General features: G+C 26.0%; 2 protein-coding genes across 5 annotated transcripts in view; one reads left to right on the plus strand and one right to left on the minus strand.

The window, feature by feature from the left end:
* LOC107456963 (eukaryotic elongation factor 2 kinase) overlaps positions 1–18,146 on the minus strand; it is a 28,653-nt gene extending 10,507 nt beyond the window's left edge. Inside the window, exons 1-9 of one of the 2 annotated variants that reach the window (XM_016074971.4) lie at positions 17,559–18,146; positions 14,066–14,136; positions 12,611–12,736; positions 9,553–9,728; positions 8,438–8,475; positions 7,155–7,326; positions 6,445–6,594; positions 4,529–4,789; positions 476–820 (exon numbers count right to left, since the gene is read on the minus strand). In XM_016074971.4, the coding sequence (XP_015930457.3) occupies positions 476–820; positions 4,529–4,789; positions 6,445–6,594; positions 7,155–7,326; positions 8,438–8,475; positions 9,553–9,728; positions 12,611–12,722 (1,254 nt within the window). In that variant the 5' untranslated portion in view covers positions 12,723–12,736; positions 14,066–14,136; positions 17,559–18,146. The remainder of the gene's footprint in view (positions 1–475; positions 821–4,528; positions 4,790–6,444; positions 6,595–7,154; positions 7,327–8,437; positions 8,476–9,552; positions 9,729–12,610; positions 12,737–14,065; positions 14,137–17,558) is intronic. The other variant, XM_043044825.3, reaches the window with a different exon arrangement.
* Positions 18,147–18,220: 74 nt separating this feature from the next.
* Positions 18,221–25,421, plus strand: COX6B (Cytochrome c oxidase subunit 6B). 3 transcript variants are annotated; one of them, XM_043044826.3, is made up of 4 exons: positions 18,221–18,390; positions 21,033–21,132; positions 24,179–24,293; positions 25,236–25,421. In XM_043044826.3, the coding sequence occupies exons 2-4, from the start codon at positions 21,038–21,040 to the stop codon at positions 25,287–25,289; spliced, it is 264 nt and encodes an 87-aa protein (XP_042900760.1). In that variant the 5' UTR covers positions 18,221–18,390; positions 21,033–21,037; the 3' UTR covers positions 25,290–25,421. The 3 variants fall into 3 exon arrangements, with proteins under 3 accessions (XP_042900760.1, XP_042900761.1, XP_071037256.1); XM_043044827.3 differs by having other exon boundaries at positions 18,361–18,536; XM_071181155.2 differs by having other exon boundaries at positions 18,373–18,581.
* Positions 25,422–26,568: the final 1,147 nt, after the last annotated feature.

Consider the following 26,568-nt stretch of genomic DNA (forward strand, 5'->3'; position numbering starts at 1 on the left):
CTCCCTTATAATTGCATAAACTATGCTTTTTATAATGTGATTTATGAACTTAATTTTCTTATATGTTTAAGTAATATTTTAAGTAAATTTTTTAAATCAGGCAATTAAGTCAAAATTTTCGTTTTTTTATTAAAAAATAATAATTATTCATTAAAAAGATATTTTGGAATCAAATTCAAAAATTCAAATATTACTATTGTTAAAAAAAATTAAATAAAATATATGATCACTACTCACAGTTAAATATTGACCGATGCTGACAATTTTTAGAAGAATTTAAAACAAACAGTTGACATAAAAAGAAGGCAGTTTAAATTAATATTTAGTCACATTAATCAACTTAAGATTTTTAACAAAAAGCTGATTATTTTAATTTATGTATTAAGTCTCATTCTATAGAAGTCATTTCACAAATCTGACTTCTGACACTAAAAGGGTTAAAATAATTAACTAAAAATTAACATTAGCTACTTACATCAGTAACACTGCATTCAGATGAACATCTTGTGCGTTTCCTTTTGGCAGATCCCACGCCAGAGTCACTGTTATTCATGGGGAATGGAAAATTGTGTTCCTCCGATCCAAGTCCCGCATCTTCGTCTTCATCCTCATAGCTGAAGCTCTCACTTCTCATGCTCTCTGACATGTAATCCCTACTGGTGCTGTCACTGGAGTCAGACATGTAGGAGAATGAGCCCGATGTCGGACTGTTGCCAGAAGCAGTACGGGAGCGAATATGCTCTTTCCACAGAGCTCTTTCTTTGTAAGAGGGACTCAAGCAAATATCTTCAGTTCCTCTGACTCTGGTTTTGCAAGACATCTGAAAATTAACATATATCTTGCAAATCAGATAATAATAATAATTTTAAGTCAATAATTATGAAGGAAATGCATACGCAGACATAAATGCTTGCAACTAGATTGAACTTAACTGCTACTAGTACTAGATTGATTGATTGAACTTCGAACTAGTAAATAAATTTGTTTTAGAGCTTTAAAAAAATTATGAAAGCTATGACACACAAAAAAAATTTGAACAATCACCACTGAGCATATGGCAACTAAATATTTTAAAAAATGGCAATTAAATTTTTTTTTGTTAATAGCAACTTTTTTGGCAAAAATTTATCTAATATGCCCCAAAACAAGTGCTTTTAACTTCTTGTATCGCTTATTACACAGAAAAGCTGTAATCACAGCCATTCAGGTTATTTTTGAGTTGGTTCGATATTTCAAAAAGACTGAATTACAGTTTCATTTGAATTTAAATAAATTTCCCATTACTTTTTTTTTTAAAAACAATTATGGGCGATAATATTTAAAAGTAATTTAATTACATGATTTCATCATTATGATTACAATTAGTTCAGATTTTTTATAACGAATAAATTATATGTTAATAAACACAAATTTAATATTGCATTATTGGATTAAAAACTCAAAACCTAAATTTTATTAGTTGAAAACTTACATAGAATATTTAAATTTTAAATAAACCTACTTGGGAAGGCCAGGAAAATTGTTCTATATTTTATAAATAAACCATGTATTTTGAGAGTTACTTCAAAAGAAAAGTCTTACATAAATAACATTAATAGTTTTTTGATAGTTTAGAACATTCAATTTTTGAAAATGTGGTCAAATGTTAACAAAATAACAGACAGTTAATAAAATTTCCTAATTTTTCACTATACTATGTCAAAGTTTTACAATGGAACCGAATTCAAAGCTTCAAATTGAAATGTTTGTATTCAAATTTAATATGTTTATTAAAATTCAATTTATTTTAATTGAATATAATTTTTGGTCTTTTCAAAGTGTATTTCTTCAAAAACCTTTTCTTCATGTTAAAAAAAAAATATTTATGGAATGAAGGATGCAATGCTGTTAAAGCCTATGCCAGCCTGTATATTTGAACTTTCAGAAATATACCATTTGTTTGAGTCCTCTAGCCCTTAATGGCAGCAATGAATTTTCCCATTCAAATCTGTTACTATTAGTTATTATTAATAGCTTGAATATAAGATACCTTGGAATGGAATCAGTGAACATCTCTTTAATCCTAATTACAGAAGCTATGTTTAATTATGTAGATGGAAATAACAGGAAAAAAATTTAATAGTACAGAAACACTTAAAAATTTTAATTTTTAAAATAAATTGTCAAATACAACATAAATTAAAACTTTTAATTATATTCTTACATCAACAAAAATAAATACATAAATAAGAAAATTATTATACCAGCAATAATTTTCCTTATTGTGGACCAAGAAATCTATATTATATAAAACGCTAATACGTACGTATGTATGTATGTATCAATAAAACCGATGATATTTCTTTTCTCGCGCTGGCAACAGTTTTCATTTTTAATTGATTGGATTCGGCGCGCAAGAGCACGTAGTGAGCAACCAGATAACAATAAACAGAGTGAGCATTATCAGGTTGTTCAATTCAGATTCATGCACTAAAAACATGACAATATTTAATTTAAACTCAATTAGGAATTAATTAAATAATTAAAGTGAGAATGCTTTAAAAGGCCGCTGTTGAATTGATATTTTTCTACTGGGAGCTACCTTAACGTCTAAAAAACGTTTAAGTGTTTGCATTGAATTTTTTTATATTTCGCGTTTATTTATGCATTGAATTTTCACGCTTTAAAATGCAGAATATTAGTGAAGCAATATTTGATAATTTATTTTGCTAATATGTTTCTTATTTAGCTAATGTTTTGATTTTTTTCACCATGTACAATCTAAATAGCTAATATACTTTTTTAAAAGCCAATAAGAACATTGGTAGAATTCTTCTACATAAGTACAATGCTATGTCTTTGATGATAAAATACTATGTCTTTGATGATAATATATTATGTCTTTGTGCTAGAACATTGGCGAGCGTGAGCGAGAAGGGGGCGGAGCCTCCTAGTAAATAAATAAAAGTGTAACTTTTTTGAAGTGCACATAAAATGCTTAACACTATTATTAGCCACTAATTCAAATTTAATTCTCAATTCAATTTATGAAGTAAAACATGCGTTCAAAAACCTAACTTTATTTTTTAGAAGCTCTAAAAAACTTGCTTTTTTATGACATATATCTTTGTTATGCATTAAATCATGAACTTTTTAAGCATTATTACAGTTGATCACTTACATTATTGCTGTTGTTGACTTATATTATTGCTGCTGTTAACTTACATCATTGCTGTTGATCAATTTCACTAAATTGCAATTATCACAAAAAAAAATGTCTAGAAAGCTGAACATTAACAAATCCTCGCGAAAATAAAATTCTATTTCTATATTTCTGTTTCTATTTTTAGGATCAAGCTCTTCATTGTGACACCAAGTGAAAAATCCTTAAAATTTTATGTACTACAAAAACTTGATAAGAAGATATCGATTTATATAATATTCATATTTAATATAATTTTTTGAACAAAGATTTATAATTAAATTACCTACCAATAAAGAATATGACACTCTTATATCAACTAATCTAAGAATCGCGATATTGGATTTTAAAATCGAGTGAATATGAATTGTGGTACTGGATTTTAGGAATGCTAAAATACAAAATTCAACATTGGATTTCTGAATCACGTAAATGCAAATCACGATGCACGATTTTTAGAACCCCTGAATACGAATAACGATATTGGATTTCAAATTTACGTGAATACAAATATCGGTATTGATTTCAAAATATGCAAATACAAACTGTGATATTTTTAAATCACGTAATTCTGAATCGAGATTTAAGATTTTTTAATCACGTGAATACAATTCATAATAAGTAACTTTTAAATCAGAAAAATACAAAAATTGATGTTTGATATTAAAATCGCAGATAAATTACATTAGAAATAATCGCAGGTCATAGGTAATCAAATATGAACTACAATATTAGTGGATTCCAAGGTTGTTTAAAATATTAAAAATGATGAAACTGCAACAAACCAATAAATAAATAAATCAAAATTGTGGAAGAGTCATGTGTATGAAAATGTCTTTTTAACACGATTTAGAGAAGGTTTCAAAACTAATGTTTTAGATTGCAGAGCATAATTCTTCCTTTAAATTTTAGATTGCGGGGAAAATTTGCCAAAGTCTGCAAGATATGCGAAATTTGGCAAAAAAATTCACACCTCTTGCTCCGAGTTTCTAGACCCGGAATACAATCACCCCTGTTAAACATAAATCTATGTGCACATAGATATAGTCATATTTTATAAATGGTAAAAAAAAATGGTTTTCGGTATTACCAAAGAGCCAAAATAAATCTGAGACACACATTGTTGTGTCACTAGTTTCTATTATTATAATGTGCTTTAAAAAATTAATTTGAAACACAACATTACTTAAACATGATGGCTAATTTAAATCAAACTATATTTACTTTTCAAATCTGTTGAAAAGAAAAACAACCATCAAACATTTCATGCCTTTTCAACAAAAATAAATGAGGATGCATTCTTAAAAAAAAAAAAAAATAATGATTTTTAAAGAGAAAAAAATATACCTGTAAGTTAATCAATTTTTTATTCTTCACTACTTCAGAGGGAGCCATATCAAATGAAGACAATCCTAAGCTTTGGCATATAGCATTGCAGACATGGGTTTGAAAAAATAGGGCCATGCCACGACTACCCAAATTTCCATCTCCATATCCCATACCAGAAGCAGTATGAATCTGAGGATCTGTATACAAATCACCAACACCCTGAATGTCAACAACAATTAACTCATGCCCAGATCTTTCAAATGTAAAATGACTAAATGCCTGTGAACACAAAAAACAATTATTAAACAGCAAGAATTTATACCAGAAAAATAGACAATATTTTTAATTAAATAAAATATGAAGTAGATTTTTTTTTTAATTAAACATTTTAAATAAACATTTTCTACAATATTCATGAACATATGGCTCCTCCTGTTATCTTGTTTTCTCTATGATTTCTCATTCTTAATGAACTTTTGGTAACAGACAATAATCAATTGCACTATAACTTTAAAAAAAGATAGCATATGAAAACACTGCATTAGCACATTGTGAGAAACTGTGCTTGTTAGCTTTCAAATCTTTTAACACATATTTCTCAAAAATGTAAAGCAGTTTTTTTCATGTCAAGTTATGCAGTTAGCAATTTCAGATAGGTAATTTATTTCTATATGTTTGCTTTTGGAATTTTTTTAATATTCATTGTTTAAACTGATAAAAACCGTTTTAGCAGATGCTAAAAAAATTCTTGAAAAACTCAGCTAAGAATTAATGTTGATTTGTCATACAAATTCATAAAATAAAACCCTATTTATTTAACTTAATAAAATATAATTTTTCTACCCAATAAACATTAAAAACTTAATACTAATGTTGAAACTTATTTTTAATACAGTTAGCAATTTTAGATAGGTATCTTACTTCTTTAAGTTTCTTTTTAGATTTTTTTTTTTTAATTTAAGATAATTATTGCTTAAACTGATAAAAATCATTTTAGCAGATGCTAAAAAAACTCAGCTAAGAGTTAATGTTGATTTGTCTTAATAAATAAAATATAATTTTTCAACCCAATAAACATTAAAAACTTAATACTAATGTAGTAACTTGCCTTTGATACAGTTTTACTTACATACAATATAACTTACATGTTAATTGGAAATTAATATTTATGACGTTTTAATAATAATTTATCTAAAGATTAAGTTTTTTAGAACAAAACTAATTATTTTTAAATAAAACATTTTGCTCCTAAAAAAGCATACTTTATATGCAACAGTAGATGAAAATAATTTCATGATAATCCTTACTAACTCCTTGCCATTAAAAAATAAATTTCTTTTAAAGAAAAGATTATTAAAAAAGCATACAAACAAATTAACCATGTATCATTCAAAGTAAAGGTAAATGTTCAACTTTCAATCGAAAAATTACAAGCCGTATTCAAGATGATAAATAATTAACGTTTTTGACAAATAAATCAAATTAACACTAGTCCTCCCTCACATATTGTCCTGTACTGAAGAATTATATTAAATATTTACGAGATTGTAATACATTTTAGATCTAAATTCACAAGATTATATATCTATTTAAACAGGGTGCGTAGCTAAATTATTCAACAAAAAATAAGCACCTTTTAAGCACTCAAAAAATATTTTTAAGCACTTTAAAAAATTTATCATAATTAGGCAGGGAGGGAAAGTTTTTGACAATTGACAGTTTTATCATGTTTTAACAGTCATGTTAAAAAAATAAATATATATATAATTAAAAATAAACCTTATGGCATTGTTTTTGACAATTGACAAAAATCATTATGAATGCAGATTACTCATTGAATGCAGATTACAAGGTTATCTGAAAATTTTACAATCAGAATTAATGAATTATAGCACACTATATTTTTAAAATAACAGTGAAGGAAATTAACTTACTTGTGGAGTTAGTCTCATCTTTTCACAGCTTATGAATCCAGAATTTGAATTATATTTGATGTAATCACCTTCAATGTAATGCTCCAAATGAAACAAAGGTTTTCCAGGCCTTTGAAAAAACTCTATCACAGACATTTGAAATATATCCACCTATTTAGAAGAGGAAAGATATTTTTAACCATACAAACAGACAACTATATTTAGTCATTATTTAATATTTAACTGAACATTATTTAACTGAAGAAAATAATAGATACCAAATCAACTAGAGCTTTAAACTAGAAAGTTCTGTTTGAAAGAGTGCTAGTTCAGCTTTTTCTGAACTTGAAGCTAGTGGCTTTCCAGCTTTAACAATTTTATTAAGAAGAAAATTGTGCATAATAGGAAATATTTAACTTAATTTTGCCAAAGAGATTTAATGCTTAAAGAGCTTACGGAGCTCCAATTGTTTTTTTCCACAAATTGTAAGCCTATGGAGAAAAAAAAATTGAGAGATATTGCACATTTATTCGACAGAAAATGGTGAAAATATTTTCATATGGTTCTTTATTAGGCAAAATTAATAAATTTCATATTTCACTAATAAAGAAATATGAAATACAGTGCTCTCCAAAGTCATGATGCACTTTTTCTACATTTGAAATTTGATGGGACAAAATGTGTACCATGATTTTATGGATACATTTTACTTCACAAATTATTTTACATACTTTTTTTGGTGGGTTGTGCCGATTATACTCTTCACCCCAAAGTTTAGCATCAATCTGAAGTTTCACATCTTCAAAATAAACATTTCGATCAACGTTCTCCATGTATTCTTTGGCAACGTAGTTTGAAGCAGTGCGCCAATTCTGACGATGAGTAAAAGTAGACCACTTTTTTCTACAAAATTATAACCAAAATGTTTTATTTTAAGTAACAATGAAAAGTAAATATTTCATTTAAAATTTTTAAATGCTAACGATCTACAACACAAAGATTATAGGTAACAATTAGAAACAATATCAATAATAGTTCAAATAACACTTTAAAATTTTCTGAGACAAAAATTTAAAGCAAAATATTTTAACATAGTTTTTTTTTATTAAAAAAATCTAGTACTCAATTTAGTTATCATGGATACAAAAAAGGTTTCTCATTTAAACTTATGATGAATGAAATTATTGAACATAGAAAATAATTTAATCTTATTGATAAACATCTTAAATTTTGAAGATATTTTTACTCAAATATAATGCAAAGTAGTCAACTACGATATAGTATGAAGAAAAAGCCTATTAAGCCTATAACCCTATTTATTTATTCATCATGTAAAGGAACATCACAGAGAGGTTGGAACTATACATAATTCAAAAAAAATTTATTATCTAAAGAAGATAGTGCAAAAATGCACCAACAAATTCAAAGGGGTGATAAACGGCATCAGGAAGATGTATGCTTAGTTCACAAATCAAGGTAAGAATCAATAATACACATCCAGGGCCTGAATTTCAAACCTTCATAGCCAGGTAAGTTGACTGCATGGCCTTTGCATTCATCAGATCGTAATCCATGTGACTTCTTCCAATGGAGTAACCTCAAATAGCAAGTTTATGTGATGCCTGACTCACCAGATAATCTCATAACATAAATTGTCACCGCTTCAGTAGACATCAAAGATGGACCTGTTGACTTCAAGTACATATATTAATCGTTTCTATGTCGTTATAAACTGTAGAATGATGTCTGCAGCGGCCACTTTGAACAAATTGTGCTAAACTATTGCAATTATTTTCTAATGTAAGGTTGAAACCTACATAGATTTTTTTTTTTTTTTGCAATTTTCACCTCTCAATATGGTTTGCCATTTGACGTTCCACAGTAAATCACCCTCTTGATGGCTTTTATCATTCCTTTGAATATATCAGTCAAATTTTGAAACACCTTATATAAGTTATTTATAATGTATATAAAGCATAGATTTTTAAAGTGAATTATGAGCAATTATACTTACAGCCTGTAGCAAGATCTCATAGCACCATGACTGAAAGGCTAAAAAAATGAATAAAGGCTCATTCCATATACAGATTCTAGAATTCATTCAAGCATTTTATTTACATTTAATAGCGAATTAAAATAAAAATAAGAATTAAACATAACATGGAGAAGTTTAACTAAATTGAAATAACAAAATGAAACAGAAAAATCTATAGGACAAAATAGGGCAATTTAATATATTAAAACAAAATAAGACAAATAATTAAAGCAAAAACTGCTAAAAGCTGCACTGTACATTACAGACCAATATTGATTCCTATTTTTGCAAATTAAGATTGCAAAAAAAAATTATTTGTCATTTAAAAAAAAGAACAATACTAATTGAAAAAGTGAAGATTGTTTATTAACGAGGATGGTGGCAGAAGATTTGTAATTATAAAATACTGTGAAGCAATTTTGCTCCTAAGCATTGTATTACAAACTTTGAATCATTACATAATCTTAAGGAGGTTCTTAAAATAATAAAATTTTAATCAAGAAACCAATTCTAAAAATTAATTATGAGATCAAAACCATATATTTATACTAATTTTTAGTAAATTCTTGAATCGTAAAAGGTAAAGGTTGATACCGTAATTGATTCAACCAATTTATATAGCTTACGAAATGAAGAAAACTGCTGGTAAATAACACAATGCGTCAAAGTTATACTATACCTTAAAATAACATTTAAAAAGTTTAAATAACATTTAAAAAGTTTTTTTTTCTTTTCTTTTTTTTTTTGGTTAAGAAAATACTTTAGTCTGAAAATAGTTCTTTTCAAAACATTTTACTCTTTCTTATCTTTTTCTTAAAAATTTTTGAAAAGATTTAGAATTATTACCAACACAGGGAGATTTTCAATTAAATCATACAAAGATAACAAATCTTAGAGTTAATACTTGTGAAGAGACAGTTTTTACGAATTTGCATTTTATGAAAGGGTTGAAAATGATCTTAATTTCTAAATGGAACAATGCTGAAAAATCAATTTTTCCTTAGTAAAAATATGGAGAAACAAAGTAAGTAACAAAAAGATTGCCACACATTTGATATGGTCAAAATATGTATGTGTAACATAAATATTATTACCTCTTTGGCAATTTTGACAAGAACTTCATCTTTATACCAAGTCTGTCGCACAGCATTAAAACGATAACGACAAACAACTTCTGTTTCAAGTTGCTCCAGATGAAACTCTTCCCAAGGATCACTTAAATGCAACGCTTTCTTCGCTGCTACTTTCCAGTGATGACGAACATCATGGGCTGAACATAATGAAATAAAAGGATTCTTACTTTTAATTTTATAACTTAATATTTCTAAAATACCTTGGTAAACAAGAAACTGAAAAAAGCTTAAAATTTTTTTTAATGAATTAAGTTAATCTTGATGAAGTATTTTTAATGTGTTCTGTTAAAAAAAAACTCTTCTCAAGTGTTGTAAAATTAAATTATAAGCTTTTCTTTAAAAATAGATTTCAAAATAATGTCAGTGCATTTGTAAAGTCTAAACTTTAATTTTCAATAGCCATAAAAAATTTCTTAAAAATTGAAAAGGAATTACAATCTAATTGAACAAGAATTATAATCTGAAACCTTATTTTCTTTCTTAAACGTATAAATAATTGTACTAATTATGAGAAATTGATAAGTAATATTTAAAAAAGTTTGAAATAAATGCTAAAGAGAGGAAAAAAGTAAAGAATGGTGATAACAAAGGTGCCAGAGATTTTGACAGTTACAATGTAAAAAGTAAGAAAATTAGAAAAACTTCCCATATAATTAATAATTATTATTAATAAATAATTATTAAATAAATTAATTATTAATTTATTTATTAATAAATAAATAATTTCATAAACTAAAATTATATTTAAGACCATTAAAACATAGCCACAATAAAAAGTAAGAAATGGAATGTCTATATCAAAAAAGACAAATTGTATAAATAACAGAAAAGAATCAAGAAAGGACTGAAATGACAATGGAATGAAAATGTCATGAACTGTATGAAATACTCACCTATATACATTTTTAACAGAGGAAGAAATAACTTATAAAGGGCTATTTTTAAATGGATTATAAATAGTTTGAAACATTGCACAAACATTTACTGCTCACAGTTTTTAATAGCAATAAATGGTTATGCATTTAATTTGGTTTTACTTGTTTATTGATTTATTCAAAGTTTAAAGCAAATAAAAAAAGTTTAACTTTAGAAGATATGATGAGGGACAGAAATAAGCAATGTTTCATGCTGTCAAAACTTAAATCAAGAAAAAAAGAAAAAGAAACGTATACTTGAAAAGAGCTTAAAAATTTCAAACTAAATAATTGGATGAAAAAACATGGAAAATGTTTAATTACTTAACCCTTTGATGAAGAATTTTTATTAAACATAATTTTCATACTTTTTTCAATTAATTTACATAAAAATACGTGAAAAATAATACGTTTAGCATTTTAATAATTTATGGTTATGAAATGAAGCATGAGACACTAGTGTTTTTTTTTTTTTTTGTTTTTTTTACATTAAAGGTAAATTCCTTTAAACATAGCTCACTTTAAAACAAGAATTTTTCAAATTTTCAGTTATTTATATCTGAAGGAAACAGTTATTCATCATTGAAATTTCTTTAATTTACAAAATAAGTTATTGATAAATTTTTGAATATGAATGGAGAAAAAAAATTTCAAAATACTTTTCTCATAATTTAGTACAGGTTAACTAAAATAACTCTGATAATATAACAGATTTCTTTTAGTAACTATTAAACAGTTTTTTATAATTAAAAAATGCCAAAATATATTTTTGTTTGTAATTAGAATGTAAGAAAAGTAATATATAATAGGGATACCAGTGCCCCATCTGTATCAAATGGTCAACATTAAATTATCATTAAAATAAAGCAGATTTTATAGATTTCATTTTCTACTAAATGCTTTAATTTAATACATTTCAACTTGACTATTTTTTTTATTTGTTTGTTTAAGCAATACATATTTTTTGTGGATGCTAAATTCAAAATACTTAAATTTATTACATCTTCTTCATATTGGTATTAAAAAATACTATTGTCACAATTGAAATAAAATAGATAGAGGAATTGTTTGCTTAAATTTGGGACGGACAAGTTGCTTTTAAATAACTTCTCCCACAGTATTTAAATATAGCAAAATTATTAGCATAGCAGTGTATATTTCATTTTTTAAAAAAAAGTTTATTGATTTTAATCATTAATTTAGAAAAATAATGATTAAGATCACTGTTCTTGTTCTTAAACTGATTTTTAAAAGTTAGAACAAAAATAAAATCTTTATAAAATAATAGGATAATTTTTAAAAAAAATTCTAACTTATAGGATATACTGATTATAAAATAAAAAATGGAAAATTTTTTTAAAGCAGTTTAAAGATAAGTGATAAAAATAGGTAGATGACAAATATTTTTCCTTTCCCCTCACACTGACTTTGTTTTTACTGTCAGAATGCATTAAGAAAAAAAAATTGACAGTATAAATAGAAAATGCCACCTATTATAATTTAAATATTATTAATAAGATAATTTGGTAAGACATTTTTTCATTTTCTGTTTCGAATTAAAATAATATAATTCTTTGAATTTAATTCACATTTTCAAATCAGTTCTTTTGTCATTTATGCTGCAACTTAGTAAAAGATTTAACAACTTTAAAACATTTAATGTGTGTTTTATAATCTAACTAAAAAATATCCATCTGAATTAAATATAAAAAAAATCCTCTTTTTCTTATTCATTTTTTATCATTAAAAATTATAATAAACAATTATTATCACCAATTCTTCTGCTTTCATATATAATGCAACAATTTATTTTTTAAAACCTAAACACTGATTTAAATGAAAAGATAAAAAATAATGATAAGCTTTTACAGAATAAAATATTTTCAACTTGAACAAATCACTTTTTTCAAACAATTTTACAAAGCTGGCTATATATGACATACAGTGGAAGTAATCTTAATTTACTCAAACAAAAAAATAAAAATAAAATAAAATAAAAATTTAAAAAAAGAGAGTGAGATTTCAACATTCAATGATTTGAAGCATTTTATAGTCAAAATATGTTTCCACAATAAACAATAAAAAAATTAATAATGTGTACTTACATTTTTCAATATCATTAGAAACTGAATTATCATTCACTGTATTTGTATCAACATTATTATTTTCCACCAGATGTAGAGCCTGTAGCTCAATATCAAACTGATCATCATCCATAATGAGAGAAATTTCTAAAGCCAATAAACAGTATTAAATAATTTTTAGTATAGTTTTAATACAATATGAGTATTCATAACCTCAATAGAAGTAACTAAATATTTAAGAGTGTTATTTTAAGAACAAAAACATTATGTAACAACAAAAGTGAAATATCTTGTATTAAAACAATAGTGAAATATCTTTGTCTCATACTTCACTTTTTAAAATTTATAGGCTATAATAAATTTGAGTGACAGTAGAGATTGAAAAAATTTAGCGGTTTAAATGTCATAGATTTCTAACTTAACATCTAGAAAGTTTGATGGGTGGAGAATAACCAGTTCAACTTTAAATAACAGTTGTGATAAATAAATTTTAAAAACTGGTAAATACACTTAAAATTACTAAAATTCTCATAAAATAAAAACTTAATAAAATAAATAATAAATCAAATTAGTATTAAAAAAAACATTTGTTTCAGGTCAGGATAAAAGAAGTCCTCTTTTTTATAATTTTTCCAAGATTAAAATATATTTAAGACCTAAACTTCAAAATAATACTTTTTAAATTAATAATTTTAATTATTTAAATACATTTCACATAGTTCTAAAGCGTTTGCCTGTGTCTGATAGAGTCATTTTAAAACTGTTTTATAAAATTTTCAACAGAACATTATACCATTAAGTATCGTTATCACTATTAGCAAGGACATGTAAAAAATTATTTTTTTAATAGGATTAGCAATATATAATGTTGAGATTTAAACAATAGTTTTTTCTAAAAACATAACAACAGTAATGGTTACTAGCTTATAGCTCAGGTTAATTAAAATCAAGTTTCACTGGGAGTTTACTGCACGTTCTTTAATAATTGGGTATAATATGAAAAAAACACAACTACTTCCAGTTCGAAAATTTTACTAGGAATAACATTTACCTTTTAGTTTAATTAATGAACTGAGTTTTAAATACGTTTACTAAATACATAAATTTAGATAAAACAACAAAATAAATTATTTCAAAAGGAACTAGATTAATACAATTCCAACCTGGCGAGCAGCGACTTGTAACAACACACTTCGTTTATTTGTTGCTAGTAATGAGGTTCGCAGTAAATGCTGTTTACTAGTTAAATTTAGTAGGAATAACACGGCCTGTGACGTAGACTATAGTATATCCAATTATTTGTCTCAGATTTTTTTTTTTTTTTTGTAATTGCATTTTTGTATTTGTAAAATTTCTGTATTTAATTTATATTTTGAAAGGTTCCATTATTAAACTAAAAAGGACAATTTCATTAAATAGTAATTTTGATAGCAATATCACTTGCAATTAATAATGCTAGCTAAAACGAACATTTACCTTCAAATTTTTGCTCAAACCAAGGTCAAATATAGTAACCTTTCGATCCTATAGCCCAAGAGGAGGATGCGCTAGAAATAATATAACAATTAACACTGGTGATAAAAATTGTTATTTAACCTTGTAGATATTACACAAAGTAATAGAAGCACATAGATAAATACTAAATTTAATAACCCCTATTCTTCTTTAAAGGATTTTCAGTTCATAATATTTAAGCTTTACAAAATATAATTTAGAGGTTGTTCGTATAAATTTAAAAAGAATGGTTTTAAAGAACAAAATTAGTCAAACAGTTTTAAATATTCAAAAAAATGTTATCTTTGAATTTTTATTTCTCCAGAACAATAAGGCTGATTTCATTTAAATTATATATTTTGTTATTCAAAGTTACACAAATTAAAATGCTGAAAATTTTTATTATCTAACAGTTAAAAAATTTCTGGTAAATTATAAAATAAAATATTTATTAAAATAATTTTTTACATGGGATTATCTTTGGATAAAGAAATTTTTTAACTGTATGCAAATAATTTTGAATTCAATTAAAAAGTTTCTACGTCACAGCAAAATATGCAAAAAGTTCAATTAATATTACGACTAAAACTACAGACAGTTGTTCTGATTTAACTAAAGGACTAATGTTTTTCAAATTGCAGTTCTCCTACATTTTGATAGAAAAGATTTGTTAAAGAAGGTACAGATATTTGGAAAAAGGAAATTTTTGGGTCTGATTCTATAACTAAATTAATAATTAACACTGTTTAATTGACATTACAATTTAGACCAACTTTTTAAATCACTAAGATTAGTAATTACTGTGCAAAGATGAATCCAAAAAGGTAGAGGTTATTCAGAATAATTTTTTTTTTGGTGCACTGCAATTGGCAAAACGATAATTATAGTTATCATAAAGGTTGAGCAAGTGGAACATCATGCCCTACACCATTGATATCCCAAAAGAAAATTTTCCTAAATTATAAAAATACCATTTCCAAAATTTTTTTTAATATATAAAAATATTTGACAACTTTGTTTTTTCTTTTAATTACATCCCTGCGACAGAATTGCAGCGACACGGTGACATTGTCGTAGATAGTTACAGAGTTCTTGTAGAAAGATTTTTCTCTTGAAAGGTAAAGAATTTTAGTTTTCTTTTCTACAGAACTGTATACGTAAAATTTAAATTGTGCATTTAGATAATAACTTTTACTTTTTGGCTTTTGGATTTAGATAATAACATAACTTTTTGGCATGCTCAATTTACGCCAATAGTACGGTAGTACGGTAAATCGATGTAATGTTTTGATTTATCATTGTATTTCTGGCGGTTATTGATATTAATTAATTCTGATATTAATATTACTGATATCCTTTCATAATTCTGATATTAATATTACTGATATTAATATTATTATTCTGGCGGTTATTGATATTAATTTTCACATGGTTTTTAAATATCCCGATGTATTTCAAACAATATGGAAAATTTGAATTGTGTATTTGAGTATTTACTTTTTAAGGCAATTTTTAGCAGTTATTATTATTGATTTCTCCATACCTTTTAAAAACCGATATTATTTAATACAACAACCGAATCTCGAAGCGAAAATACATTTGAGTAACACCATTTCGAGGAGTCCGATTCAGGTGATTTTATCTTTTTTTCGTCAAATACTACAACGAATATCATGATTTTTAATTATGTTTTTTATTATGATGATTATTTACAAAATGCGAAGAAGGAAATAATTAGTGCATTTTTCCTCCCAACAAAATGCGAGAATATCACCCATAATATAAGAAGAAAAAATTTTATTAAAAAAAAATTATATATAGTTTGTTTTTAAACACAGCACTTTTGCTATTTTAAATTAATAACATATATATTTGTTATTATAAAAAGTAACATGCAGAAAGATATTACTGCAAGAGAGTATTGCCATAAATTGCTCAGAAAAATTCCACCACAGGAAATTACATAGATTAATTTAGTAGCCTATACATGGTTTTTGCAGGAAAAGGACTCCAAATTTCTATTTATAGAAATCAAGATCATCCTTGAACTCAAAAGCATTCACTCAAAATGTTTTTCTAATGCAAAATTTGAAAATAAGAAATTACCTTTATGGAAAAAATTAAACTTGTTCATTCTTAAGAATGTAATTAATAAAAAAATTCATTTGATTAATTTCATTACCTTAAGGAAAAATCTAACAAAATTATTTTTCCAAAGAGCCATCAAAATCTTGTGTCAGCTCAAATTAAGGGTCAATTTATAATGTTTTAAAGTTTCAGATTTTAAATTCAGATTCTTTTTCTACAAAATATATTGCTAATATACCCACAATTATAAACATATAATATTCATTTATATAAGTTTTGCTGGTTTCCTTTCCTGTCTTTTTAAAAATAATTGTTACAAAAATGTACATTTTAATTAATGAAAATAAATTATAGTTTTATCAGAAAAAAATAGAATATTAATGATATTATAATAGAAATTAAAATACAATTTTAATCTCTACATAATAAAATGATCCTCACAGTTAGAAGCTTTGTAAAAAGTCAGTTTAAATAATTTAGAATTTTTTTAAAGATCCATTATAGTTTTGAACTATGTAATGAGTCTTTTTAAGAGATTTGCAATTTTGTAAAAGATTCTTCATTGAGGTCATGATTGTTAAAAAGGATCTTTTAAAATTTTGTAAAAGTAATATTTTATTACGGCTTTTAATTTCTGAAAAAGGTCTTTTCCTTAGATTTTTAAGGAAGTTCTTTCATTAGGTTTAAATTCCTTAAGGTTAGGATTTTTAAGAAAGGTCCATTTTTGAGATTTAAAATTTAATATATCCCTGGCCGTTTAGCAAAATGGTAAAATTGGAAAAATGTTGTTCTCCAATACAATATTTCTTTAACTAATGACATGGAAAAACAAGCTTTGCTATGCAGAGAAGACTACAGGTTAAAATAGGACCTTTTAAGTGCAGAACCGTCAGTAATTTCAAGAAATTTCAAGAGTAGAGGTTTGGAGTTTTTGAGAAAGATCTTTTAAAAGTATGGTTATACATTTAACTATCCTTTCATAAGTGTAAAATAACATGTGTTTATTTTACACATGTTATAATTATTTGCTGGAGATCTATTTTGAAAGCTCACTTTGATCAAACTGACAGTCTTATTTTTGAGAAAATTTCTATATTCGTTTTTCGGCCAAAATAGTAACCAAAATTTAGCAACAATCGGGCAGTGACGTACGAGAAACTAAAAATACATCATGGAAAGGGACAAGCTCCCAGAGTAGTGCTCTTAGTAATATTTTTTTTAAATTATTTGAGGAACTAAAATATTTTGACCCTTGGTGAATGTAGTCAGCAGTAGCACAAATAGGTACCGATGCAGAAATATTTCTTGATTAGTACTATAAATGAAAAACAATTTGGAACTACTAAAACTCAAAATCATGCCAGATGAAGTAAATAAATGAATATACCTTCAGCAGTAACACTTGCAAAAGTTGTTCGAAACCGAAGTATTTTCTGTATTCTGAAACCACTGAAGACATGAGGATAACCACAACAGTTCTCACAAAATTAGAACTCGCAGAATCAGGATTCGGATTAAATAATCGGGATCTGATTTCAAATCGGTAATGTAAAATTTTTATTTACAATTATACAGACTCAAAATGAATTGAATCAATTGCAATCAGATTTTAAATCTAATTGCAAAGAAGATCGTATGGAAAATTTGCTCAATACACGAAGCAGGTTTCTAGAATATTCTCCGAGGATGTAAGCTAACACCTTGACCTGAAACAACCTACTTTATAACGTTTTGATTTAACAAAGTTTCAAATATCGACTCGAATTTCGCCTTTACAGCATGCAACTGTAAAGGCAATAGAAATAATGATGAGATTTTATTATTAGAATCTTCACACCTCACCAAACCACACTGATGTTTGTAAACAAGATAATGATATGCAGAGAGTGCAGATACAGCAGTACGCTGATTGGTACAAATTTTTTGCATCTGCTGCGGAAACCGCGCCTACATAGGACCAGTACATGTTTCAGTTTGTGCCAAACAGGTACACTTTAATGAAACTTTTAAGAGAATATATAAATGCATCAAAAATGAATGAAAAGTTTAAATTGTCTGTAAAAAATTTAAAATAAAAGTAGATTAAAAATTTCGTATCTGTAAAAATTTTTATTTTGAATTAGTTTAAATAAATATGGCAACATTATTGATTGACTCAAATTAAATATTTTTATGGCAACAGCTCAATGCCCTTCATCTTCTGCATAGGAGCTACGAGTGTAAGTATTTATCGTATTCTTTTAAATTAATTTTTAAAAAAATACATATTTATGTGTTAGACAGTTTGAATAAATTTTCAACTAGTACTTTATTGAACTTCAAACATCTACTGCCCAGTTGGAGAATTTCGAAGGATCCGTATTTTGTAAACAACGAAGCAAATTGATGGAATTATTATAGTCTTTATCATGTAAATATTGTGTATCTATAGAATAAGCTGTTAGCTATTTCCAGGGGTCTGTTTAGAAGAAATTTGGGTCACAAAATATCTTTTTATAAAAACGAACCCTTCACAAAATAATTTATCTTTTAATCGGACCCTTCACAAATTTGTTTATCTTCATTATTGTTTTGTTAATAGAATAAACCCTTCCCGGGGAAAAAAGAGAAAGACTGTCCGAAACGAACTAAGTTTTCCAAGTTTCCCTAAATTTAAATTCCAATTGTAGTAACTAAGAAAATATTTCTACTTTTGCAAACATCGTGTGCACATTCTTATTGATATTAAATGAAATTCTTTTTGTGTAAATAAATAATTGATCAATTTATATTTATTCATAAAATCAATTAATAGAATATTACGTAAGTAAAAATTTATTTCTGGCAATTTTTTAAATAAAATATTATAATTTTAAGAATTGTTTAAATTTACTTGATGTCTAACATATTAAAAGTGATAGATATCTAAGTCAGCTGTAAATTTCTAAAAGTTTACTAAACAACACTATACAGTATTAATTGGTCAAAAAAATAAATTCAGTATTGAAATTTTTTTAGAGTGGCACCTTTTTGATGCATCTATCTGATGATTATAAATAATTATTCATGCTAAAAACTTACATGGAATGTTGTAAATATGAAACAAACGGCATTTTTCAAACCATGAAGTCTATATTATTTTTTATTACACACTTAATTCTGTTAGGCATCTCCTTAAAAGCATATCTGAAATACATGATTCTTCAGCTTATTTACGACTTCCACTGATCAATAAATTATATTTAGACAAAATTTTCACTAAGTTCTGCCAATCTGAAATTTTAATTTTGTTATTATGCAATATCTCGTTTACAAGTCATTTATTCTACCCTCACCAGCACTCTCTCTCTCTTTTAGAGTTCTTCCATGCTTTACCTTTTTTTTTTCTTTTTTTTTTTTTGGACTTATTTGTTAGAAAGGAAAAAAAACGAAATTTCGGATAAACTTAGAGGGGAAAAAATCCCTAATAGTATCAGTTAGAATTGTGGGGGGCGGAGTTAACGACCATGCCAACCTTCATCTATCAAAAGGTACCTCGTGATTGAATCAAATTAGTATGTCTTATATACCACTGAATTGGTGTTTAATTTTCGTAGTGGTAGTTAGGCCACAATACTCCCCCACCAGAATTTTATCAGGGGTAGAATTCGATGAACTGATATCACTAGTTGCTGTACTTGTGAAAGGCCGGGAGAGCTGGATTAAGGTCACTGGGTTTTTGATTTGCTGAATGTAAGCGGTATATTAACTTCATGATCATAGTCACTCCTGTGCAGTGTTTTCATCGTAGAAAAAAATTGAGTGAAAATTTCTCACCCTTTCTCATAAACAGGGTGAAATTTCAAAAAGTTAAGTGGGATTTCTAAAAACACTTGGAAAAAAATCATTTCTTTAATTTTAATTCATTTTTAACATCTTCTATTTTTTGAAGCATTGAATATTTTTGGTGCATCATCATAGAAGATTTTGCATTTACAAGGTATGACGATGTCCATCTTACATTAGCACATAAAAAATTTGAACGTCTTACATGAAGAAATCTTACCTACGGTGGACACGTGGTTTCAGAGAAATGTGTTCTGAAAGGGGTTACGTGGTTGTGTTCTGTTCGAAAAGGTTCTGAACAATATTGGTAAATAGGGAAGCTGGATAACAAGGCAGATGTTAAAAATAATGAAAGATCCAGGAAGAAAAGTGAAACTGATTTTATTCCAAATGGCGTAATTCGAAGCTATTTCCAAACTGCGAGAAATTCGTGAATTTTGAAATTGATTTATAGAATACACGAATTCCTCGCTGTTATCATTTTTTAATGCGAGAAAATAAAAAAATATATGCGAGATTCTCGCGCTGTAGTGAAAACACTGCTCCTCTGTTGTCTTTAGCAGTGGGGTGTTTGCAGGCTGACATTGTGATCGAGACGATAATGAATTGCAACAGCGTGAGGAGTCACAAGTAGCAAGTCCACTGTTCAATGTGGATCATCTATCAAAAGGTACCTCGTTATTGAATCAAGTTAGCATGTATTATATACCAGTGAATTGATGTTTAATTTTCGTAGTGGTAGTTATGCAACAAAATTAAGGAACAACTTAGGCAAATACAAAAGTATAAGATTGGTAATCTGAAAAAAATAATTCCGAAATGGCTAGCATTTAAAAAATTGGTGGGTAGAAAAAAAAAAATTTGTTTTTAACTTATATTTTAATAAATAGCAATTTTGTCACAAATTCTTATTTTTATTGTAACAATGTTAATCAATGTTATATATATTTGCCTCTTTTTTTTAATTTATTAATATTTACAATGTGTATAATGTTCATATATGTAAAAATAATTTGAAATATTATTTTTTTCATTTAATAATTTTTTCCCTTTTTAGGTATAATGTCAGTTGCAGTCATGTCTCAATCTGAGCAGGAAAAACCTAAGTTTTGGACCGCTCCTTTTGATCCTCGTTTTCCCAACACAAATCAAACTAAGTTAGTATTTTTAAGTCAATTATGCAGTGTAAAATTATTATGACTTTGTCAATTGTCTATTGTCCATTGTATTTTTATTATTACTTTTCAAGAAATTGTTCTTTTTTATTTTTTGTATGTTTAATGAGGACTAATCTTTAAAACTAGGAATATTTTCTGTGTTAACTCCATACATTATAAAATTTTCTAATCATTTGGGAATAAATGAATTTGCTTCCTTTAAAATTTAAATGCAAAATCATCAACCTGTCTCATATTTTAATAAATGAAAGCCAACTGGTTTAAAGTTGATGTTAATATCTTTTTCACAATATTTGATCTTTTTTTACTTAGTTAAGAGATAATGTTATATAAATTAATCAACAGCCATCGTAGTTCTATATATTCTAGAAAAAATGTCCTATATTTATCCTGTACTAAATATTATTTATTAGGGACTTTTTAAATTTCTAGTTTTTTCTAGTCATTTGTTAATTTTAAAAAAAAAGTCAAATTTGTCAGAATAAATTGACAAATAAACAACATATGAACTTAGTTATTAAAGTGCTTTTCTGATAACTTATTATTCATTTTAAATTTTATTGAGATACTGCACAAAAGCTGCAATAAAATAATTTTACACTTTTGTAGTCTTGTAGAGTTTTAATAAAGCTTTGTTTTGTTGTTTACTTTTTGATTTTTTTTTCACCTTTTTTCTTTATCCATCCAAAATCTACAGCAGATTCGTTATCAATATCCTCGGCACTCGTTTGAAAAAACATAAACAATAATAGGTTTTGGCCATTGTCAACATTTTTCAATGTAAATGATTTTTTTAAGTAAAAAATGTTCATACATTGTGGAAATTGACTCTTTGACATGGATTAAAAATTTTTAATCAGTTTTCGAAATTAGTCAAATACTTATCCCTTATATATTTCAAAAATTCCTTATCCTGCATTAACCATATACATATCTTTTCTTGCTAAGCATTATTTTTTTTTTTTTTTTAAAGATGCGTCTCTAAATCTATTGTGTATTGGCACTGAATTATTTTAATTTAAAATTAATATAATTGGTTAATTAAATTTGCATCTAATGTTGAAAAGACTATCATTAAAAATAAGGTTATTCAAGATAAATTAATATTTGGATTGACTTTATAATAAAATAAATCAATTAAAATATAGTTGTAATCACAGAAATGTATATTAGTTGAAAGAATTTAAAAGTGTTATAAAAGATTAATACTTGTCATTCTAGCATTTATTTAAATACCAATTCTATAATGAATAAATATTTTTTAAGAAAAAAATAATGATCCAGTTTGACATTTTATTCTCTTAGTTTTTGTTTTACATAAAATTCATACTAAGTCTCAAAATTGCAATATCTAAAATAAGAATCAATTACAATAGCTTTGTTAGATATTATGACAATTTTATGAGGTCTGTCTTAAGCAGAGTTTGTCACAGGATCAGCTTAATTTAAATCACTGTTAAAATCATGATTTTAATTACTATGTATTTTTTTAGAAAAGATCACTGATTTAATAATAATGAAAAAATTATAATTCGTAACTAGTTATCATTTTTGCGTAAAATTTAGAAATACTTAAACCTATTTCTTATTTATGTAAAATACCTGTGTCTATTAGCATATTTCTGGAGTGTAGTATAGCTATTCAGTTGCATTAGAACTGTTATTTACGTTTGTTATTATCACAGTGTTTGTTATCAGTGCCGCTCTTCAAATGAAGAAAAAATTACACTTTTATTCTACACAACTACCAAATGATTAGGACTTCCATTTCCTATTTTAAGTGATTGACCTACATTTGTGAGATAAAAAATTTTATGAATATTTAAAAAAGATAGTTTCTGACTTAACAAAGATATATTCTAGTAATTTTATTACATTATTTATGAAATTTATGCTAGGAAAAATCCTTCCTAAATCTTTTTGAGAAAGGTGTATCTAAAAGGTACCCACAGAATAGTGAGAGATATATTTGCAGTTGCTTACTTCTACCTCTGTGAGAGATTTATTTTTTTCTGTGCATGGCTTAGTACACTCAAAAATTTGAAACAAATTGGGACATAAAGAGTCAGAAAATTAATATTTTTGTGTATTAAGTTTTAAATTAATTTTTAAAAGATGTTCAAATATATTACAGTATCTGTAGTTTTCGATTATTTTTTTACTTAAATCAATATTGAATGAATGAATAGACATCTTTCATTCTGTTTTTGGAAGACATTCGGAAAATATCTTTTCTAATATTCCTTTTAATTTACTTATTTTATTTTTTTTACCAATAAATTTGTATGTATTTTCATAAATTAAAATAATAATTCATTTTACCAGAAGGTTTATTTTAAAATGGGAAGTTTAAACAATTTTATTACATGCTAATTTTAAAGAAATATTTTTTCTTCTTTTAAAGTTTTGCTGTAACGTTTTATTTATATTTAGCATTTTTAAGTGCATTTTTAAATTTTTTTCTTTTATTACTGTATATTTAAATTGCAAATTTTATGTCTGTAAAAAGTTGAAAGTTCTTAGTTGTGTGATTGAAAAATAAACTTAGTTTAACTTTTTTAGAAATCCAAATTTTTTTATATGTACTTTATTTTATTTTTTTATAAAAAACAGCGAAAGAAGAAGAAAAAAAATTTCAAAACCGTGGTACTTGGGTTCTTTTTTCCCTTTTCCCCCACCCACTCTCTCTTTAGTTATGATCTTTTTATATCTCTTTAGTTATGATACATATTTTGTAGAATAAAAATCTAAGATTTTAAGGTTTTTGAATGCATTTTTTACTGAGAAATTTATCTAGTTAAATGAGATTTTTTATTGCCAGCAGAAAATGCATGCGAAGTTCAATCTTATACTTTTCTGTCTTTGCTGCTTGGACTGTTCAAGTTTTTTTTTTTTTCCAAAGTACATTTTAACTGCAAAATTCTTTATTACACCTCTACAGCTTTAATTTTTATCATTACTGTAAGCAAAAATTAGTCTATTTATTAATTATTCTTTGATATCCTAATATTTCTGCAACTTTTAGAAATTGCTGGCAAAACTATCTTGATTACCATCGCTGTCTAAAAAAGAAAGGAGAAGATTATGAACCTTGTCAATATTTCAAGAGAGTTTATAAAATCCTTTGTCCTAATGCTTGGGTAAGTTTCTATAGTTACTCATAAAAAGCCATTACATAACATATTAAAAACTGGTGAGTTTTTTTTTCCAATAAAATAGCTGTCGGCTTTGAATTTGGAAAAACCAAAACTAATTCTCAAAAGATTTTTCGGGAACTGGACTTGAAGAATTTCAAATTTTATTTATTATTACTTTAAACAGTACAGTAGAGGTGGAAAAGGACATTACGTGCTGTATCTAAATCATGAGTGTATGGGTGAGAAATTAAATATTCGCTCACAAATAATAAATGTTTAATTTATTCTGACTCTACCCTGTTTAACTTTAAAATAAACGTAAAACACTGCTAAAATAATTGCTAATAATGCTGATTGTAAATCAAATGTGTTGTGCAACTATTTCTATTGCATAACTTGTTTGGAGAAAAGTCTAAAAAATCAAGGTAATTGTGAGTACCTCATGTTTTAGCACAAAAATAGCATGATTCATAACTTTATTGTATTTTTTAGAAAGAAATAAACATTGATTAGGAAAGCATCCTTTTAAACCTAATAAATGCATACCCGACAAAATACTGTAATTTCAACAGTAGCAAGTATATTGTAATGTATTTTATGTATAAGAGTAACACATAACTAAAAAATTAATAATAAAGCTTGTACTCCCAGTTGCAAAATTTGGGAAATTGATAAAATTGGTCTAGAAAATCAGAGAACATTTTTTATTATGTTTGCGGTCACCCTGAATTTCCTAAAATTTATTATAAAATTAATCAATAATTACTACTTTAATATTAAAATATATAAGTGATGTTTAATTAGATTTGAGAAAATTTAACTGCATTTGTTAAAGTGCACCCTCTAAAGTTTTGGTTAAAACAATACATTTTTTTCTATTTTATGTTTTGAATAAGAGTTATAAAATTCATGCATCCTTATTTTCCATATTTTTTTTCTCCCTAGCATGAAAAGTGGGATGAACAACGTGCTGAAGGAAGATTTCCAGGAAGAATATAAATCAAGTTGTTAGGATTATTCTCATGAATTTCCTTGTCATTTTCTTTTTTTTTTTTAATTTAATAATTGTAAGAGAAATATAATAATCTTATATTTGTGTTACTTTAGAATAAAAAGGTACATTGTATAGTTCTTTCTTTATTTCCTTGGTGTTCTTTTTTTTTTTTTTTTTTTTGTCTTGTATTCTTTATATGTCATATTAATATTTAATACATTATTAAATATTTATTTAATTCTATTTGCTTATAACTATCTCTCTATAATTCACCCCAAAACTGGGAATTGTCAAGGAATTTAGCACCCTATCAAATTGCAGGATTTCACTCCATTTTCCACCATAATTTGCACTTGCACAATTTACTGCTTACTAACGTTGCAATGTTATGGACTTAAAAAATAAAATTAGATTTTTTTTCCCCTAGCCGACCATTATAAAGAGTATTCTGAACATTCTGTTATTCTTAAACATTTCTGCAATGTTGTGAATTGGATGTCCGAGTTCAGAACTTAAAACTTCTGCCTTGAGAGAATTTAGTTGTTAGTTATTTTAAAACTTTATATTAAGCATATTGTAGCTTTCTCTTTTTACAAGTAGTACATTTCTAATTCCACCATATTTTGAATTTTTTTTTCCTTATCAATAATTTTTTTTTCACACTCAATAAGTTCTTATTTTTGTGTTTTAAGGTATAGATTTTTATCCTACCTTGTCCAGGATTTTAATATTTATGTTAACGTTTCTTTTAATTATTTGCATTAGGTAGTTTTTAAGTGTTATTTTTATTTAATTTGATTAATTAATTTAAGTTTTCCTTGTATTTTATAATTTTTTCTTTTTTCCCTTTAAAACTAGGTATGAAATTTATTACATTTTTTAATCATTAATTTTATTTTATATTAAATAATTTATGGATTATAATAAATTATTAGTTAATTATAATTTGATTTTGCTTAGTTTATTATAATTTGGCTTAATTTCAATTAAATAAATAACATGTAATATACACTGGTTATCATAAATTAAGGAAAATTCACAAAAATCGCGATAACTCAAGAAATTACACATGGAATTTTATGAAACTTACCCACAATATACAACACATAGTAAGGTATTAAACAACATAAAAAGAAATTATCAGACATTAATAGTAGTATAGATATTAGCACATGTATAAAATAAACAAATTGGAAGTATCGGTTTGCAATAGAAAAAGTACCTTTAATATGGAATATGATTGCCTCTAGAAGCAATACAGCACAAACAGCGATGTGTGATGCT

Source organism: Parasteatoda tepidariorum, chromosome 8 (assembly GCF_982258835.1).
Source record: "Parasteatoda tepidariorum strain Cologne lab strain chromosome 8, Ptep-v5.0, whole genome shotgun sequence".
Taxonomy (NCBI): Eukaryota; Metazoa; Arthropoda; class Arachnida; order Araneae; family Theridiidae; genus Parasteatoda; species Parasteatoda tepidariorum.

Excerpts from the sequence above, each read along its gene's own strand:
- COX6B (XM_043044826.3), top strand. The coding sequence starts at position 21,038 with ATGTCAGTTGCAGTCATGTCTCAATCTGAGCAGGAAAAACCTAAGTTT. Across the intron at positions 21,133-24,178 it reads CCCAACACAAATCAAACTAA|AAATTGCTGGCAAAACTATC; the intron begins GTTAGTATTTTT and ends TGCAACTTTTAG. Across the intron at positions 24,294-25,235 it reads TCCTTTGTCCTAATGCTTGG|CATGAAAAGTGGGATGAACA; the intron begins GTAAGTTTCTAT and ends TTTTCTCCCTAG.